General features: G+C 42.7%; 1 protein-coding gene across 1 annotated transcript in view; it reads right to left on the reverse strand.

Annotated features, from left to right (window-relative positions):
• The window catches only part of NMT1 (N-myristoyltransferase 1), a 36023-nt gene extending 21108 nt beyond the window's left edge, over positions 1-14915 (reverse strand). The window contains exons 1-6 of the mRNA XM_054993603.1: positions 14801-14915; positions 4677-4782; positions 3883-4048; positions 3165-3283; positions 2123-2214; positions 726-842 (exon numbers count right to left, since the gene is read on the reverse strand). Of these exons, the coding sequence (XP_054849578.1) occupies positions 726-842; positions 2123-2214; positions 3165-3283; positions 3883-4048; positions 4677-4782; positions 14801-14907 (707 nt within the window). The 5' untranslated portion in view covers positions 14908-14915. The remainder of the gene's footprint in view (positions 1-725; positions 843-2122; positions 2215-3164; positions 3284-3882; positions 4049-4676; positions 4783-14800) is intronic.
• Between the last annotated feature and the right edge of the window lie 2842 nt (positions 14916-17757).

A 17757-nucleotide genomic window follows, 5' to 3' on the forward strand; every position in this document is an offset into this window, starting at 1 on the left:
AACAAAAAAAAAGGTAATACTTTCTTGTGATGATAAAACAGAAGAGAAGAGAACAATATAACCTGCTCTGGATTCCCACCAGAGAGAAAGGCAGGGTATGAATGAAGCAAGTAAATATCTTTCTTATGAAGCCTAAACTTATTTACCACTTTAACAACATAATACAACTTGGCATACAAACTGTACTATCTGACATACTTAGAAAATTTAAAGTAGGATTAGGATTTCAGCTCAATGACATTTGCTGCAAGTAAGCCCCACTGAATAACATGGGGTTTACTTTTGAGTAGCCCTACCTACAATTGCTCCCTTAGTTTTCTACACAGAAAATTTTGAGTATACTCAATTCTTGAGAGTGAACAAGCTGCAAACTGCTAAATTCTTTAGCACCCGTATCTTTTTGGAATGTGAGAGGTACCAAAAAATGAAAGTTGAAATTCTGATATCAAAGTTAAATTTCATAACATTGACAACACTTTACTGTCATGTATTATCACTATACACATTGTAGCATATTCACTGCCAACAAAATAAGTCACATTTAAACAATATAGCATATCCTATAATCCACCTTGAGTCTCATCAAGAAAGAAGCACTGTAAACTAAATATAATATAGACCTATATCTAATGCTGCAGTTTGTCTCACAAAAATCTTTAATCTACTGAGAAAGTGAGTTGAATGGTAAAACAAGGGCTTAGACTAAAAAATGCAACATGACTTACGATTCATATATGTGAATAGTAGCTGGAATAGCACTGATGAAGCCAACCAACTTCTTGCTTGAGATTACTCTAACACCGCAGTGCCACTGGGGCAGCCAGCCTGGGGGACGCAAAGCCCTGAAAGACAAAGCAAGTTATCATTAAAAGATGCCTTTGTTCAAGAGCCCACACGTTGTTTTTGACAAACAACATCAAAGAAACCACCAGTAGTGGTTCCAAAAAAATGAAAGAGTCCAGGAATTGTTATTATTTATTCATCCTGCTTTAGCTGGAAGCCCGGAAACATCCTCTGTAAATATCAACAAGTCTGATATCATCTCCCAAAGGTTCATCAAGGGACTCCTCAGCCATTACATGAATTAAGTAGCTTAAAATACTAAAGAAATGGCCAATGATAACTATTCTGAATGGTGTTTCTACTGATTATTTTATACAATTTACTTCAACATATATTTCCTGCATTTTCTTGATACTGTCGCTTCATTTTTTTCTTTTTCATAACCTTATATATTAGATAGAAGTACAACTCTGTTCCAAACATTCTCCCTGGTTCAAGTTTTTTAAGGACCATGGCAGAACCTCTTATTTGACCAAAATCTCCTTTTCTTACAATGGCTTTAACTTCTCCGAGGTTTCAAACCATACCCTCAACCATTCTAGATGGACAAATACCAATTGATGCCCATTTTTGTATTTGTGAGCTTCAGTCCCTGAAGACCTCCCCCCTTATCTTTTGTTCTGTCCTTTGTATACAAAGTCCAGAAATAAATTTCTTGGGGAAATATTTAAAAACATTGATTCTTCTCCTGTGGTGGAAAAATTAACCCTCCTTTTCAACCTGGGACTACACAGCTGCACATTTTGCCCTGGCAGTTAAGAAAATCAGGGCCTGAGCTGTGCCTAATGGTTGAGACTCCTTCACCTATGTATAACAAAGGTGCTTATGTATTATAAAAATTTTTTACATGTTTTTAACATCATAGTTTTATTGTTTGATGTTTATGTTTTGCTTCTCTGTTTTACTTATTTTTATTCACTTGATTGTGATGGCCTTTGGCCACATGCAATAAATAAATATTCTGACGTAATGCTATGGTAAGTGCCCTGTGGAGCAAGCTAACTGGAGAAAAAAAGGTTTCATGAAAATGGAGCTTCAATGTCTTTATGCCAGTACAAGCAGAATAAATTTATGCAAATGTATAGAATTTTAATAACATATATAAAATATACAAGTTAAGCTAAGGTAGTTGAGAATTTCAGTTTCCTTGGCTTATCTTTGAAAGGATAGTCAATTCTGACCTATTAATCTCTAAACCGAGCTTGTATATAAACTGAAAGGAAGAACTGATGGAGACTAATATTGGTTCTGAGGGATCTAAAGAAAATCCATAACTTACCACAGGAGGAACTCTGGTGAATAATCAAACCGGAACATGTTGTCATCATCTTCCACATAGTTTTCATTCAGTAGGGTGTACAGCTCTTTGAGCTAAAGATGCCAAAAGATAGAAGTGTAATCTGCTTAAGGAGGCAAAGCTGCCTCTGAAGATAACAGCATTATCTGACAAGACACCAATTGCAAGAATATTATGGAGCCACTTTGGGGATGTAAAACAGCATGCTAAAATAGCACTGGACAAAGTGATCTAGGAAATCCTGGGTTCAAGTCCAACCATCATTCTTTTTAGTAAGTAATTCTCTCAGGCTCAGTTTCCTGTCTGGAATCCTAAGCATCTACCTCACAGAGTTGTTGTGAGGACTAACACAATAATAATCAGAAAGAAACTTTTAAATTAAAAATGCTAACGGATGGCTTTTGTTTAAAAAATGAGAAAATAAGACTAAGGCTCAAACCAGCAAAAACAGGCCACTTTTAAAAAAAGTACAAAGAGCGACCAAAGTTAATCTAAGGTGCTGGGATGCCCCATGTCTACATCAGCATATAAGGTTTCGATCCAGATTTGGCACAACTGAGAAGAAGGTGCAAGGAACAGCGCTGAAAAAGCCACACCATGCAACCATGCAACAGGATGGAGAAAAGCCTGTCTGGATCAAGAAAATGAGCCAAGCCAAAAAGTACACAACACCCTAAAGAGAAAATTCTCCTTTGGACCGACAAGCCAAAACAAACTCATTTTCAGGTGGAATTTAGAAGGGAAGGAGAGGGAAGAAACAGCCTCATCAAAATGAAGGATGGTGGAGATGCAAAGCCCATCAGCTTGCTGTGGTGCACAAAGGGAGAGAAAAGGAATATGACTAGATAAGGAGGGGCATCTACTGACATTGTTAAGAGGGCTAAAATACAAACAACTGTGGCTTTGAGACTGATACCAAAAATGACAGCAGAACCCTGCATAACAATGGGGAGTGGTGGGAGAAGGAGATTATTTCAAAAGAAAAACCTTCCAGGACGGTTACTTCTGCCTCAGCCCTACTCACCACACCTCGATCCCCCAAGTCCAGAGCATCCCACATAAAGCCCTGAGGCAAGGTGTATGGCTCCTGGCGGATATGGTCCTTGTCTGGTTCGACAGGCCCGTGAGTATTCACTACTTCTCCTGGGTTAGGGAAAAAGGAAATGGAGAGCAGGCTTCCTCCATGTAAAATGAACAGTCACCCCCAAGCTGTTCCTAACCCTGTCCTGTATGGCTAGTCATCTAGAGGATCTTGGGCCATGCTACAAAGGATTTAACAGGAATGGCATTGCACTAGCTAGCCCTCTGAGCAACTGATGTCAACTCTGAGCCTTCAGGTTGCGTACCTTTGATTCAGCACAGCTCAGATCTCCCTGATCCTCGTAGGCAACTGCAGCCTCCTAACCCGTCCTTCCAATTTCTCATGTGTTTCTGGCCACAATAGAGAACTGGGTTTTGTTCCCAGGATTGCTGAGAAACTCAGCATTCCCTTACTTCCCAAACTTACCCACAGACCAGTCTCTGGCCCTGGAATACCACCTTTCTCAAGAAGCACCCTTCCCCTTTTATACAATGCACAGTTTCTTGGGGAATGTGCAAGCCGGGGGGGGGGGGGTCTGATATGCTCAGTCCATTTTTTCCACTTCACATAATCAGAAAAATGAAAAGAACCTTTCCAGCCTCTCTCAGTTCACTTAGAAATAATAATGAATTTAGGAGAAAGGGATTCATAATGCACATACCTAATTTGGGGACTGGCTGTGTGTCCCAGAATTGGTAGCTGCGCTTGGTGGCTTCCTCCATTGTCTTGGCAGGAGCATGTGCTACAGAGAAAAGTTCTATGGCCTTTTGGATCTCTTGGATCCTTTCTGCAGGCAATGAATTCACCTGCAAGGGCAACGAATTGACCTGCAAGTGCAACAAAAGAAAGAATAAATTAACAAACTGGTAAGCCCTAAAGTTTTGCTCTACTGGAAGGGAAAGCATTGCCCCTATAATTCCATTTTGATTATTTTATATGAGATTTTTTTCAAGGATTTTGTTAAATTTGTCCATGCCAGTGCAGAAAAATAAAGACGGCACTATGTAAAGCTCAAGTCTGCAGGGCCACCAACCCTAACACACAAATGCTACCCCTGCGCATGTAAGTCATCGATCCAACCAACCCCCCACACACCTATCCCATAAATTCTTCCCACCAAATATTTAAAACATACTATTCCCACACCCACCCAGGTCTACCTTGAGGACAAATGAATTTTTTTTTAACATTGCATTCTAGATCAAACCACTCCCAAGTCACCATGAAAATGAACCCCTATGGTCTGCAGTTCTTTTAGTAATTCTAGGAAGCTGAAAGAGAGGCCACCCCTAAGGAAATACTGCCCCCCTCCCCACCCCAGAGTAGGCAGCTTTGTCCTAGATCTGTCTCTTCCATAATTTAACTTCATGGCCAACCTGAAGCAACATCGGTTTCAGGAGGCTGCAGCCAGAGGATCAATATCAACCTGCTTGGAAATATTTTTCCCTTTTTTACCTTTACTGACTGATCTTGGTTCGAATCAATTTTATCCCCTTTTTCCTTCTTCCGTTTCTGTTTCTTCTTCTTCTTGCCCCCACTGTCATCTGTAGGGGTTAAGCATCTGTGGAACAAATAGAACATGACAGGCAGACTTTTAACGGCTGATAGATAAAAAGCAGTTTTGGAGATGGTGTTTGTGTGTGTGTGGGGGGGGGGGGCGTTGTCCAGGGCCAAAACTTGCTTCTGTGGAGGACTATTTGCTGTATGTGCTTGAGAAAAGTCACTTGTGCTCTAAGGCTTAGCTGCTGAATATGAAGACAGGAGGAATCAGACGCATTAGTTTGGCCCTTTATGGAGGTCAAAATTGCCAAATTCAACAAGAAGCTTGCAAAAGTACAACTGCAGATTTGAAAAAATAGCAGTGTTAAGAGAGAGATGAGGTATAAATATTTATTCAGACAGCCTATACGTGCTTTTCGGCCAATACTGGTGCCCAACACTAATAATATAAGTTCCTTTTATAAAAAATACATCTGCTGTCTTATGACTGCGCACTGCAAGAAAGCTGCAATAATGGCAGACAAGTTTCCTTTTAAATTTCTTTTAAAAATGTTTTATTTATTAGTGCAAAAACAAAAAATAAAAATAAAAAAGCAAACAGGAGAGAAAAAAAATACAATGCTGGCTATAAAAACAGTGCTGGCAAATCTATTCACAGGTATCTATAAAAAGCATAAACTTAAGAGATGCATTTTGTGAATTACACCGGAAACAGTTAGACACTGTGCTTAAACCTTTAGTAAAAAGACCCTGCAGAGCTATTGCTACCTGCAGTTACCTAGCCCCTCAAGAGCTGCCATTCTGCAATCTTTTGAAAGGACCTGCTACTAGCAGGCATGTATAGAGTGCAAAGGCACCATATCCACATGTTGAGAAGAGTGGCAGGACAGTGAAGTGAGGTCACTCAGCAGTGGAGAGGATTTCTTTTTTTAAAGCACAGAAAGGAACCCTCCATGCAAAAGCTCTCTCTTATCTTCTCTCTCTTCCCCTGACCTGTTCCCTCCTTGTCCTCACTAGGCAATGCTCCACTGCTCCATGTGTGCATGAAGTATGGAGGTCCTACCTATCAGTGATGTCATAACTCCTATCACATCAATTCATGTGCAACTAAACACATGCTTCTTCCTAGTGGTTAAAGGCAGATCTGGATCTCAAAGGTATGAAGACTCCTACCTTGGACTACTGGCCGGAAGACACAATGATTAGTTGCTGGGATCCAATAGCTGAGCTCTAGGATGGGGCCAGTTCCAGGTTTCACTGGCCCTGGGCAACAGACTATCCGCTTGGCAAACTTTTCCCTTTGATATAGAGAGACTTGAGTCTTCTTGAGAAGACAAGACTCTCTGGAAAAGTCAATAATGCTATCAGGCTGTAGGAAACGAGGAAGACCTAAAACTACATGGCTTAACTCAATAAAAGAAGCCAAAGCCGCCAGTTTGCAAGATCTGAGCAAGTCTGTTAATGTTAGGATATTTTGGACGTCCTTGACAGTACATAACACACACACACAGCCACACAAACACATATACAGCCCCATTCTCCTCTAACCACACCTGTTCTCTTTGATTCTACCCTTTCTTCTTATCCACACCCTTTAATGTTTCAAAGTGCTTATTCTGGTAAAGAGAAATCACACAAAATTTTGCTTTCTTATTCACCTTTTATTACTTTGTATAAAACAATATAACCTATGTATAACTATGATATAACAAATATAATTGTCCCCCATAACAATATTCTTTAAAACATCATGCTCTGCAAATGAAGTTCACAAACTCAAAATATCTAACTAAAAGCCAGATCCTATGACATTCCAGGTGATGGTGCAGAGATGTCATGGCTGAGAAATTTCTAAAAAGTGACATCTCTAAGTGTGTGCAATTAAACCAATTTCTGCCTGTTTTCTCAACAACAAAATGGTGAATCACAGTGTCAAAATCTACATATTCTGCTTCATGTGATTCAATTGACAGGACTGCTAAAGCACTCTGTCCATCTTGGGACATTTGTGACTCAAGGTAGTTTGTAATTAACTTCAGTTTGCTCAAACTCCTTTCAGAGGATGCAACTGGAATTGTCAACAACAACTGCAAAGCCACAATTGTATTTGGGAATGCTTCATTCAGTGAACGAGATGTGAGGTAGCACAAAGTCTCCTGCAGGGCAAATGATCAGACAGCATCCTGCTCACATCTTCAATTCCTCCAATAAGTCCTCCACATCAACTGCAGGTTCAGAAAAATTCAAACAGGGATCTTGTGATTCTGCCACATCACTAGTGGATTCCTTAGTGCCATTAAGAAATCCAAATGTGGAGGTAAATGTTTTTAGTAAAATCTTTTTTCCATTTCCTCTAGGACAGTTTTAAGAAAAGGTTTGAAGAATGTTTGCTGAAACTCTGCAGCAGGATCTAATAACTGTGCTGGCATGCTGCCTCTTTACAACCTTTATCCGAGCATTTCCTAGCTTTCTTGAGCAGTCTAGGTGTTGGGTATTTAGCAGGGATATCAAGCTTCTCACATACACCTGCAGCTTTGCTTTCAGCCTGATTGAAACCAGACTATAAATACTCACTGAAGCCATCTGTCATAGATTCAACCAGTGCAATAACACTGTGGAGAGGGCCACACTTTGGCACTGAACAGCAAGAGTGATTTGGTTTAGCTGACACACCAAATGCATGATGATAGCACAATACTATACATATAAAGGTGGCTAAGTATACGTCTTTACAGCCACATGTCAAGGCAGCACCCACCACTACAGTCAGAGATTTCTAAGCTTTGACTCTGTCAGCTGTCCCACCTTGCTGATGGCTGACACCAGCCCTGAGTCAATGGAAGGCATTTTTTTATTTGAAAGGAATTGCATGACAGCAAGGGGAGAGAAGCTGGGGGAATCTCCCCCACCCAATGGGTATAGCTAATTCCCTCAGCCACTCTCCCTCAGAAGCTGCTGCCATGAAAGGCAGAAAAGCAAAGCTAGAACGGAGGCTGCTGCCTCCCCAACCACCCTTTACCACTGAACTTGTCTCCACTAGCACTACCTCCAAGCCAAAATATCTAGCTCTCAATCTTAGGTTTGGCTCCTTTCAAACTTGTTGGCAGAGGAGGACTTTAGGGCAGATGGCTGGGACAGGACAGCTGCTGCACAAACTCAGGTTGGGGCATGGGGGGGAAGCAGCACCCACACAAGCTTCCTTCTCAGCATGCAGGTCCGGCTGCAGCCTGCTTGGTAGGCGAGAGAAGGGTGGCTGGCTGCTGCACACAGGAGCAGGATTGCTAGGAGAAGAAGGTGGGTGGTGGGGCCCCTTCCATTGCCCAGCAGCTCATTCCCCCAGCCTCCCTCACAGAAGCTGCCATAACAAGAGACACAATGATGAGGCTGGGATAGAGGGTGTTATTCGATGGAGATGTAAGGAAGCCCTGGGATCCTGGTAGCCCTCATGCCCCAGCAACTGCCCTACTTTGCCAACAGCTAATGCCAATCCTGCCCTATGAACTGAGTGGCATCAAGGAATTACAGGCCTAATACAGTCATCGTGATTACTTGAGATATAAAGCTGAACTAGTTTTAATTCTGTTTTCCAATGAAAGAAGATTTCATCACAGAGGTCAAGAGAAGTCACTCTATCCATAGATAACAGCTGCCAAATGGCAGTTTTCATCCAAATACCTTACATTTAAGTTTTGTGTGATCCTGGTCTTTTTCTTTTCCTACAAACAACTTTGAAGTTTTTCAGGCCTTGTTCCCAGGCCTGTCCAACCAGCCTCTAACTAGAAACTATTGTTGCGGCTCTACAGAGTCAACTACCCCCTGACACTTGACCTTAGAGGCCACTTTACTTGAACTTGTTTTTAAAATGTAGCCAATGTGATTCTCACTGTATTCTTCTTCTGAGGATAGAACTCTCCATGGGACACATCTGGCTTTCTGTGCACTCTGAAAGGGAGCTGTCCAATACAGGAGACAGACATGGGTGATTGAGGAGTGGCAGACTTGGGAGTTTAGGAAATGTTTTAAACTGCAAAGAACTTGCAGACTTTTGACCCCTTACGGATCCCAGGGCCCCCTGGATCCTAGGTTGAGCAGCACTGGGGCACATGCAAATAGTTTGTGCAGAATGCTGAGCAGGCTACTTGAGCCTCACTGTTGTCCTGCATGAGAATGTACCCTAGGATTCATACAATATACACTGCGAGGCATAGTGGCCTTTAATAAAAGCTTGTCCATCACAGCTCTCCTTTTTATTGAGGAATCTCACCTGAGGCTCCCTAGAATGCAGTTTGAAAGCCAAGTCTAACACCCCCAAATCCCAGGCAGGCACTTATCTGTCTTTTTATGTAAAACCACTAAGGAAGATTTGGACACACACACACCCGGCCCACTTAGCTCATGCCACTACTGACCTGCTCTTCACATTAAGCAAATTTTCTTAATGTTAAGACCAATGTAAATACACCTCAGCAATAACATCACACATACAGAGCCTGCTGAATCATGCTGCCTCAAGTTTAGATGCCTATAAATGCTACCTGGCAAATCCACAGCTAATCAAATATATTACACCAAGTAATCCTTTCCAGAACCAGAGGGACAGCAGAACACACCCAGGCAAGAAATTAAACAACAAGGAAGGAACCTCAACATGCCGCGGGTCATGCATTGTAGTAAAACTACGTGGAGAAGCAAAATGCAATGCAAAGGTACTGAATCCTGTCACACAGACCAATTGCATTCTACAAAGTTCCATTCATAAATGGCTTAACTGCTTTATAAGCAACTGCTCATTTAGGTTACAGCTGCCAAAGCATGTCAAATAGCACTTATCCTAGGCACACTCAAACTAATATATGCACAGGGTTATCTACCACAGTCTAGTGCAAGAGTGGCCACAGAAGTGGCAAAGAGCACCCCATAACCAACAATGAATTATTATTTAAGAATTAGTTTTAAGAGTGAATTTGCTCAATGAAACAAACAAAACTAATTTCCAATTCTATCAGTGGTAGTGAGAAACTACATTTTCAGAAGTTCCAATTTGCATTTTAAATAGTTGCTTTCTGTGAGAATGACATCCCAAAACTTATGAAATACAAAATTGCAAGATCATCACAGAGAGAAACAACATTTGAATAACAAACACACTACTATTTTAACTCAGAAGCCGACAAGGACCCAAGTAGGCTCCCTACTGGGAGATTCAGGTTCAATTTTCCAGTCATCCATAAAGCTCAACGGGTAACCTTGGGCCAGCTGCTGTCTCTCAGCCTAATCTACTTCACAGGGTTTTCACAAAAAAATATTTATTTATTTAAGTAAATATTTATGTAAAATAGATGTTAAGTCTGATTTTCTCTCAAACAAATGGGACACTAGCAGAGAAACAAAAGAAAATAATTTAAAATCGCGCAGTAATTTTTAAAATAGGGAGAATGCTATGGACTTTAGAGGAAGGACAGGATAAAAACCAAAACAAGTACAACAAAGGAAAAAAACAGAGCAACCTCAAATTCAGTCAAAAGAGATGCTTTAGTTTTATGGTTCAGAATTAATATGGTTCAGGCTTGAAAGCATGGGCCTAGGTCAGGTCAACCCTCCACAGTTTAACTGCATCCACATCCAACTCATAGCGTGAGCCACAAGTGGAGAGCAGCAGGGCACAAGGTATCACCTGTGTACACAGTAGCTGACTCAAAATGGCCAAGGTGAAGAACTGCAATCCAGGGGTTCTATGCCCAGAAGGAATGCCTTTTCAACCCCAAATGAGAGGGGCTTCTTCAACACAGCTGTCACAGATGGCATTGTGTAGTGGCTGAGACTGAAATAAAACTCAGTATCTGTTTCAAATCTTGCCTCTGCCAAAGGAAAAAATGGGTACTCTGGCTGCAGTGTATACACAATACTGACCATCTTAATGTAAGGACTAGAAGGATTTCAATGAGACAACATATGTGAAGCATATTCTGTCAGAATCTTCCTTAAGCTTTAGCCAACTTCCAAAAATGTTCTCTTCCCAAGTACTGAACATTTCAAAGCACAGTTGAACAACCTGCTCAGATCCTCACAGCTCTGGCCTCTCTCTCTTTGAAGGGGCCATTATTTGGCAGATCTGGATTACAGAACTACATCAGATCCAGAGAGACTGATATGGAACACAGATCAAGATTAGAACTAAGCCTGCCCTATTAAACCTAAGTAGGCTCATATAGCACACTCCCAAGTGTTGCAGCCAAACCAGAAAATCAAGTTGGTATCTGGAAGCACAGAAAGCATCTGGAACAGGGATGGAAAAAATAACTTCTCTATAACATCATTTTTTAAAAAACTGTCTTTGATTTCTCCAGCCTTTTAAAAGCTTTTAAAAGCTGTCTTTGATTTCTCCAGCCCTGTGTTGCTGTGTTTTTGAATATTAAACAACTGAGGAGTTTAAAACCCAGGTTATGATTTTCTACTACTTCACCACCATCTACAGCAAGTACAGGACAAGCCGTGTCATTCCAAAGCCACCGAGCCTGGATTTAACTTTTAGCCTAGTAACTGCAGGAGGGAAGATTTTGAAGACAAAAGGCAGGCAAGGGGAGGGATTACGAGTGTGGTAAGGATAAGTGATTGATAATAGTAACAGGGACTCATAGTGACACCCTTCAAATGATTTGTAAACCAGAAATACCTAATATTGATGATTGTACTTAGAAGAGCTCAAAACAAGCTCGAGCGTGTGGGTCAGAAACCTCTGGAACAATTAGTCTCAAGATGCAACCATTCCCCACCTGCTTGTATCACTGTAGATCCTTTTTTTCACAACCTTAAGCAAATGTGACCACAGCAGAGTGGAAAAATCTGCACAAGCAACTCTGCTACCTGTCAAAGCAGGTGAAAAAAAGAACAAAGCATCTTATTAAGATTAGATCATGGTTTCTTGACCAGAGTTCCAGAGAGCCTTGGAGTTTTGGTAGCACATTATCAGGGGTTTTGCGAGAAATCGTGGAATAATTTTTTAAAAAAATTGAAATACTATGAAAAATTCCAGATATTCCTTGAAATATCATGGTTATTCAGGCTATGAAAGCTGAAATACATATCACCTCTTTACAGTTTTTCTTGACAATTATTTAGCAGTAATTGTATTCCTCTATCCATGATCAATTCTTTCTAGCCGGTAAATGTTCTCTTAGATAAAAGTTCCCCAGGATTTGAAAAATCAACTTAGGGGTTCCTCCATGGAAAAAAGATTGGGAGACAGTGGATTAGATAAAAAAGAGCTGGCCCAAATTAGAATGGGGAAGATCTTCACCCTTTCCCAAGAAGCACCAGGCACCACCAGAACACAAACTGGACAGTGATTGGTCCAAACCAATACTTTCACATTTTTTCAACTGATGCAAGCATTAAAAGTTATCAAGTTACCAAAAAGACATGGAACAGATGTAACAGGAAACCACAGTTTATTTTAATTATGGTTATTCTGTGATACCAGAATTCAGTTCAAAGATATTCATTCAAATCCTGGTTTGCTTTCACCCTTCCCCTGCAGCAACACGGCTAGCATCCCAGCCTGCGTTGCACAAAAGACACTGCCAGTGAATGAGCCAACATTAAACCAGGATGTTTATGGTTGTACATCATGCAGTACCATAGTTCACTATAGGTAATAAACTGAGTTGATGATGGGTAATAAACCAGTTGCAAACCATAGTTTCAGATTGTAGCTTGAGGTACCCTATGTAATTATAGTTAGTGGAGTGGCCCGCATTCAGATGATCACACTAACCATAGCTCATTTAATTAAACCATGGTTTCATGTGCCATCTTAACTAAGTTCTTCATTTTCAAGCTCACAATGTGCCATAAATTCCTTCATGTGCAAGGAGTCTTACTAGTTTTTGTAGATTTATTTTCATTTACAAGTGATCTGACTAAACATATTTGCAAGTAAGACCCCACAGAGATAATCACATCTGCAAGCATTCTTTCCACCTGCTTCTGTGCCCCTCAATTTTAGATCCTGTTGTGAACAATGAAATGTTCTCCCTTTCCCACAAACAAGTCAAACTTGCATAAATGAATTTGTTCCAAGGGCATCATAAAGCCTAAATCAATAATTCACAAATTGTACAGAAGGAGAGAACTGTCAGAGGGAACAATAAAAATAATGAGAGGTTCCTGTGAACCGGACAGAAGAAGCTGCTTGTTCTGGACTGACTTCTTTCAGACAGGAGGCACAAAGTACCTCATGCAGAAAAGATGGCAAATTTCTCTGAAATGAGAAATTCTAACTCCTCATTTTTAGAGCACCCCCTTCCCCCCCAAAGATCTCAAGCCAGCTCACACGATGCATCCCCTTTAATTTATCCTCCTAGGAATCCTGTTACAGAGTTTATGCCGGCAGAACATAAATGGGCCAAGGTCACCTAGAGAGTTTTCCATGGTGATGACATAGACGCAATTCAGCTTGAACTGTCAATCCTTGCCAAAACCTGTTCATCAGTGAAGATTTCCCAGGAGGCCATTATCTGCACACACTGCTCATCCGAAGATAAGGTTGTTACCAGAGAGGCCTTTCTTGTTCTGATATCCATTCTTCAGAATTCTCTCTCTATGCATGTACATGACCATCCCCATTCACATTTAGGCACCACACAAAGTACACCATGTTCTTTTTTTTGCTTTTACAACTATTTAAGATAATTTTATTGTTTTACTGCTGCTTTTATCCATGATTTTTAAATTGCTGCTGATAGTCCTTTTACTTGGTTTCTCTGTTATTTTATTTTGTTGTGTTGCAAGCAGATTCTAGGCTGCGGTCTGGCACCCCTAGGGAACTTTAGGGGCAGGGTAAGGGGTGGACATGATGTTGTGCTAGGTGTCAATGTCACATCTGAGAAAAAACCTAGATGCAACATTGTTTCTGCCCCCTATTCTCCCACTGGCCCCAGAAGGGCAGGTGGAAAGCCCCAGTGGTGGAAGAATCCCCTCCTGAAGCAAGCAAATGGCATGTCTATCTGCAAGCCACATTGAAGGCTTTGAACTAAAATGTGGGGAAGAAATATTATAAAGAAAAAGTAATATCTAAGGATGTGGGAGAAAACTTTCTACATCAATGTGCCTCCAGTACCTTTATTAGTCAACAAATTAAACCACATGTATCATATCAACATTCTTATTTAGAGCCTCCTTAGAAATCTACATCTGGGCAATACAGAGGTACATAAATAGATTGAAAAGGTTAATGGAAATGCAACAGAAACTGTTTCTGTCCACAGCCCCACCTTCCCAATGCAGGGGGGCAACCGACTTTGCAGCAATGGCTGCTTGTGCTTCCACAATGACAGGAGAAGCTCCTGCCCATCTCACATGGGTAGAGGGCTGCCCGTTGCTTGGGTCCCAGTGGCAGGGAGTGACAGTAATTCTGCGGGGGGGGGGGGCTTCCTCAACTTTTGCCTAGGGCCCAGACTCATTGACTGCCATTGGTTAAAACACATGAGGCATAGTTCAAGCATTGGCTCAACAGACCTGTTTAGTAAGTTTCTATCCCACCTTTCCTCCAAGAGGCACAGGTTGGCACATGGTTCTCTTCTCCAATTTGCCCTCACAAAAACCTTGCGATGTACTCACTTACTCGTGGTCTAGTAACTAAAATCAGCTGACAAAGCTTTAAACGAAGCTTGGGGCGGGGAGAAACCTATATATTGTTTTTTCTGTTTTCTACAAAGAGGATTTTTCACAAAAAGTTCCAGATGCCAGCATAAAAGGAGCTCTTCTGAGCATCTTCAGAGTGAGTGCTCTTCTCGTGCCACTGAAAAGCCACAGTTCTCCACACCGGCCTCTCCTTTCGTGACACTTGGCCAGGCACGGCCGCTGCCAGCAACGGGTCAACAGCAAGCTGCTCCCGCCCCTCCTGGACTGACACTACGGCCGACCACTCAGGAAACGATACTCGCACCCTCGACCAGTCATATAGGGGCACAGTGGGCGGGACAAAGGAACGCTGTGCCTCAGCAAGGCCAGGGCGGCTCCCCTCGGTCAGCTGCTGGACTCTGACCAGCCCGCTCAGGCTAGGCTACGCTCCCGCTTACCCCCGGTTGTAGTTGTGCTCCTCCTCGTTCTCACAGTCGCTACAGTGCTCATGGTCATTCTCCTCAACCAACGGCCGCCTCACTGCTGTCTCACTGTCATCCGCCATCTTTGCAAAGAAAAGACTCGCCGGCAGCTGCGCCTGCGTAGCGTAGGACGCCCAGCGACGATTGGGCACCCAGACCGCGGTGTACCCTGGGACGGGTAGTTTTCTTTCATCCCGGAAGGAAGACCTCGGCTGAAAGAACGACGGTGGAGGGGAGGTGTTCTAATATGGAGCACACTTTGCAGAGGCATGCCGGGAGTTGAAGTTTCCCACCTGATAACAACTTTCCTGGAAGAGGCCGAAGGTGAATTTACAACTGCGCTTGACAGTGTCCCCGACCTGAGTCCCCCCCACCTTTGACTGCCCCTACTGCCGCTCTCCCCGAATGCATCCCGCCTCCTGCAAAACAGAGCCGCTCCATACGCAGAGCTTCGTTCCCTCACGCCGAGACCCCTCCCCCGCTCCTAGCGCTCCCCTACGAGCCTCGCAGGCCCGCCTTCTTCAAATGAGAGACCCTGGTCCAGGAGCCCCTTCCAGGCCCGCCAGACTTCCAGGGTATCGGCTCGTGAGAGCCGAGCCAGGAAACCCTGCGGGCCTGAAAGGTGTTTCTGGACTCGCATCTGGCTTTTCTGCTGCAGGCCGGCACGGCTACCCGCCTGAAACCTTTTCCGGCAGAGATTTGAACCCAGGCGTGCCAGCCGCCTCAGAGTCGCAGGGCGCCTGCTCAGGCGCCGCCAAGCCCCTCCCGCTGGCGGTCCCCTTAGCAACGCGCCTCCGAGTCTTTCGGTTCCATTGACAGCAGCCAGGCGCGAAATGTTCCTGGGATCTGCTGCGTACTCCCAGGTAAATACTTTGTAAATGGTTCTTCAAGTTTCCTCTGTATTAATCTCTCCTATCTGTGTTTTCCAGATACCAAGGGACGCAGTGGACCCAATTGGACAGCTGTAAACCACCAAACGGTCCAGTCTCCAACTGGGATGGCTATAAATGTAGGAACATCCAACAAGCTGCTAGCTCTGATCCTGTTTTGTTCCCTTTATCAAGGATGCTATTGGGTCATATACATTCATCTCCTAAAATGTACAAGCACAGAGATTGTATTTTCCATAACACAAAATTATCCCGTCCCTCAGATCAATAAAACTATAACTTACATCATTCTGGTGCATCAATATTCCCAGTAGTCTTCACTATAGCGCAAATCGGCACACAGTGTGGTATTCATAGTTAACTATTTAAAGGGACTGTCATTTATCCAATTAACCCTGTTGCTGCAGAGACCATATTTAAAGGCACATGATACAATGGAACCTTTACCAAACCTACTCCTACCTGACAAGCAATCACAGAGTAGCTGGCAACTGTCCTTATGATTATAAATAACAGGAAAAATCAATGGTTTGGTTCAAACCATGAGGAACAACTAAATTGAGTTCAAAAATCCAGAAGGATTCCTTCCTTAATAAGTCTCTTTGTATGTGCCCTGACCTATTTGGTTTCAGAACTTGTAGCACTGAATAACAGAATTCTCTTGCCTCATTCTTTTTGTAAAACAAAGAGTTGGGGCGGTTGAAAAAGAAGCTTTTGGCTAGTGCCCTTAACTCCTTAGTTGGTGAACTACAGTCTCTCCCACCCTGTTTATTTAAAATCTGGCAGATTCCACCCAGAGAGGTTGCTGAACTACACAGTCTCCCCCTCCCCGCCCCCTCTGAGTGGAATGGGGGGGGGAGGGAGAGACTATGTAGTTCAGCAACTAAGGAGTTAAGAGAGCTAATCAAAGCTTCTTTTCCACCCCTCCCTCCCAACTTCTTGTTTCACAAAAAGAGTGACTCCTTCTCCCTCCACAGCAATCCAGTCCAGCGGGTCTTTTAAAACTACAGCTCCCAAGTAAAATTGTGAAACCTGACATTTAAACAGCACATGCCAGACATCAGTGTGGGGTGAGACCCTGAAATGCAAATCTTTGCCTGCCAGAAAATCACTATAAGACAGTCTTAAGATCACAATGATGTGAAAAATATGCCCCCTTTTATTTTCTAATAGCTGGCCTTGTGAAATATTGCACTTTTACATATCACTGGGTTGGTCCCAAGAAAAGGTATGTCCTGGATATATTTGTGTGTGTGTGTGTGTGTCTCCTACTGTCAACCTAACACCAAAGGAGAGGGTTACCTACCAGGAAGATCCTCACCAGGGCTCTAAGCAAGATTTTACCACAAAGAGACAGCTCAGTGAAGAGATTTTGTCTTTATGTCTACCTTATATTGTTCCCCAGCAAACTCATGCAACCAGCCTTGACTCAGCAAGCTAACAATGGCTCTTGCCTGCTAAACATGTGGTCCCCTTCCCTGTTTTTCCTTGTTTTTTCACCTCCTTTTGCAATAGGATAAAAAAGGCAGGGGGGAGGATGCAGCTCTATCTCCCCCCCCCCAAATCAGGCAGTCTGGCATGAAGTAACTCCCTTTCTCTTCTGCACCCTCATCTGTGGTCCTTTAGTCAGGGGAGACCTCTCTGGTGCATGCTTTTCCAGTTTGGCAGCACAGAGGAAGTGGAGTGCAGAGGTGATCCCTGCCTCACTGTGTTCATCTTCTAGGCTTTCCCCTCTAAGCAACAAGGTCTGCTCTTGACTCGCTCTGGGCTGCTGCACAATTTTTGATTTTAAGAATTGGCTACTCTGATGGAAATAAAAACTTTTGCCACTGAGCTACCATGCTGTTATGATTCAATCCCAGCTGTCTTCAGCTAACTCATTTATTTGCTCCATATGCCTATTGTCTGCAAGGAGGAGCAACTTTAAAGTGAATGTGCTATCATGAAATCCAGATGCGAAACCCATGTAATGCCTTTAAACAAAACATATTGCAAGCTATCGATTTCCCCGAATTCTTATTGGTAGTTCAGGCAATGATTTTC

Source organism: Eublepharis macularius, chromosome 12, assembly GCF_028583425.1.
Source record: "Eublepharis macularius isolate TG4126 chromosome 12, MPM_Emac_v1.0, whole genome shotgun sequence".
Lineage (NCBI taxonomy): Eukaryota > Metazoa > Chordata > Lepidosauria > Squamata > Eublepharidae > Eublepharis > Eublepharis macularius.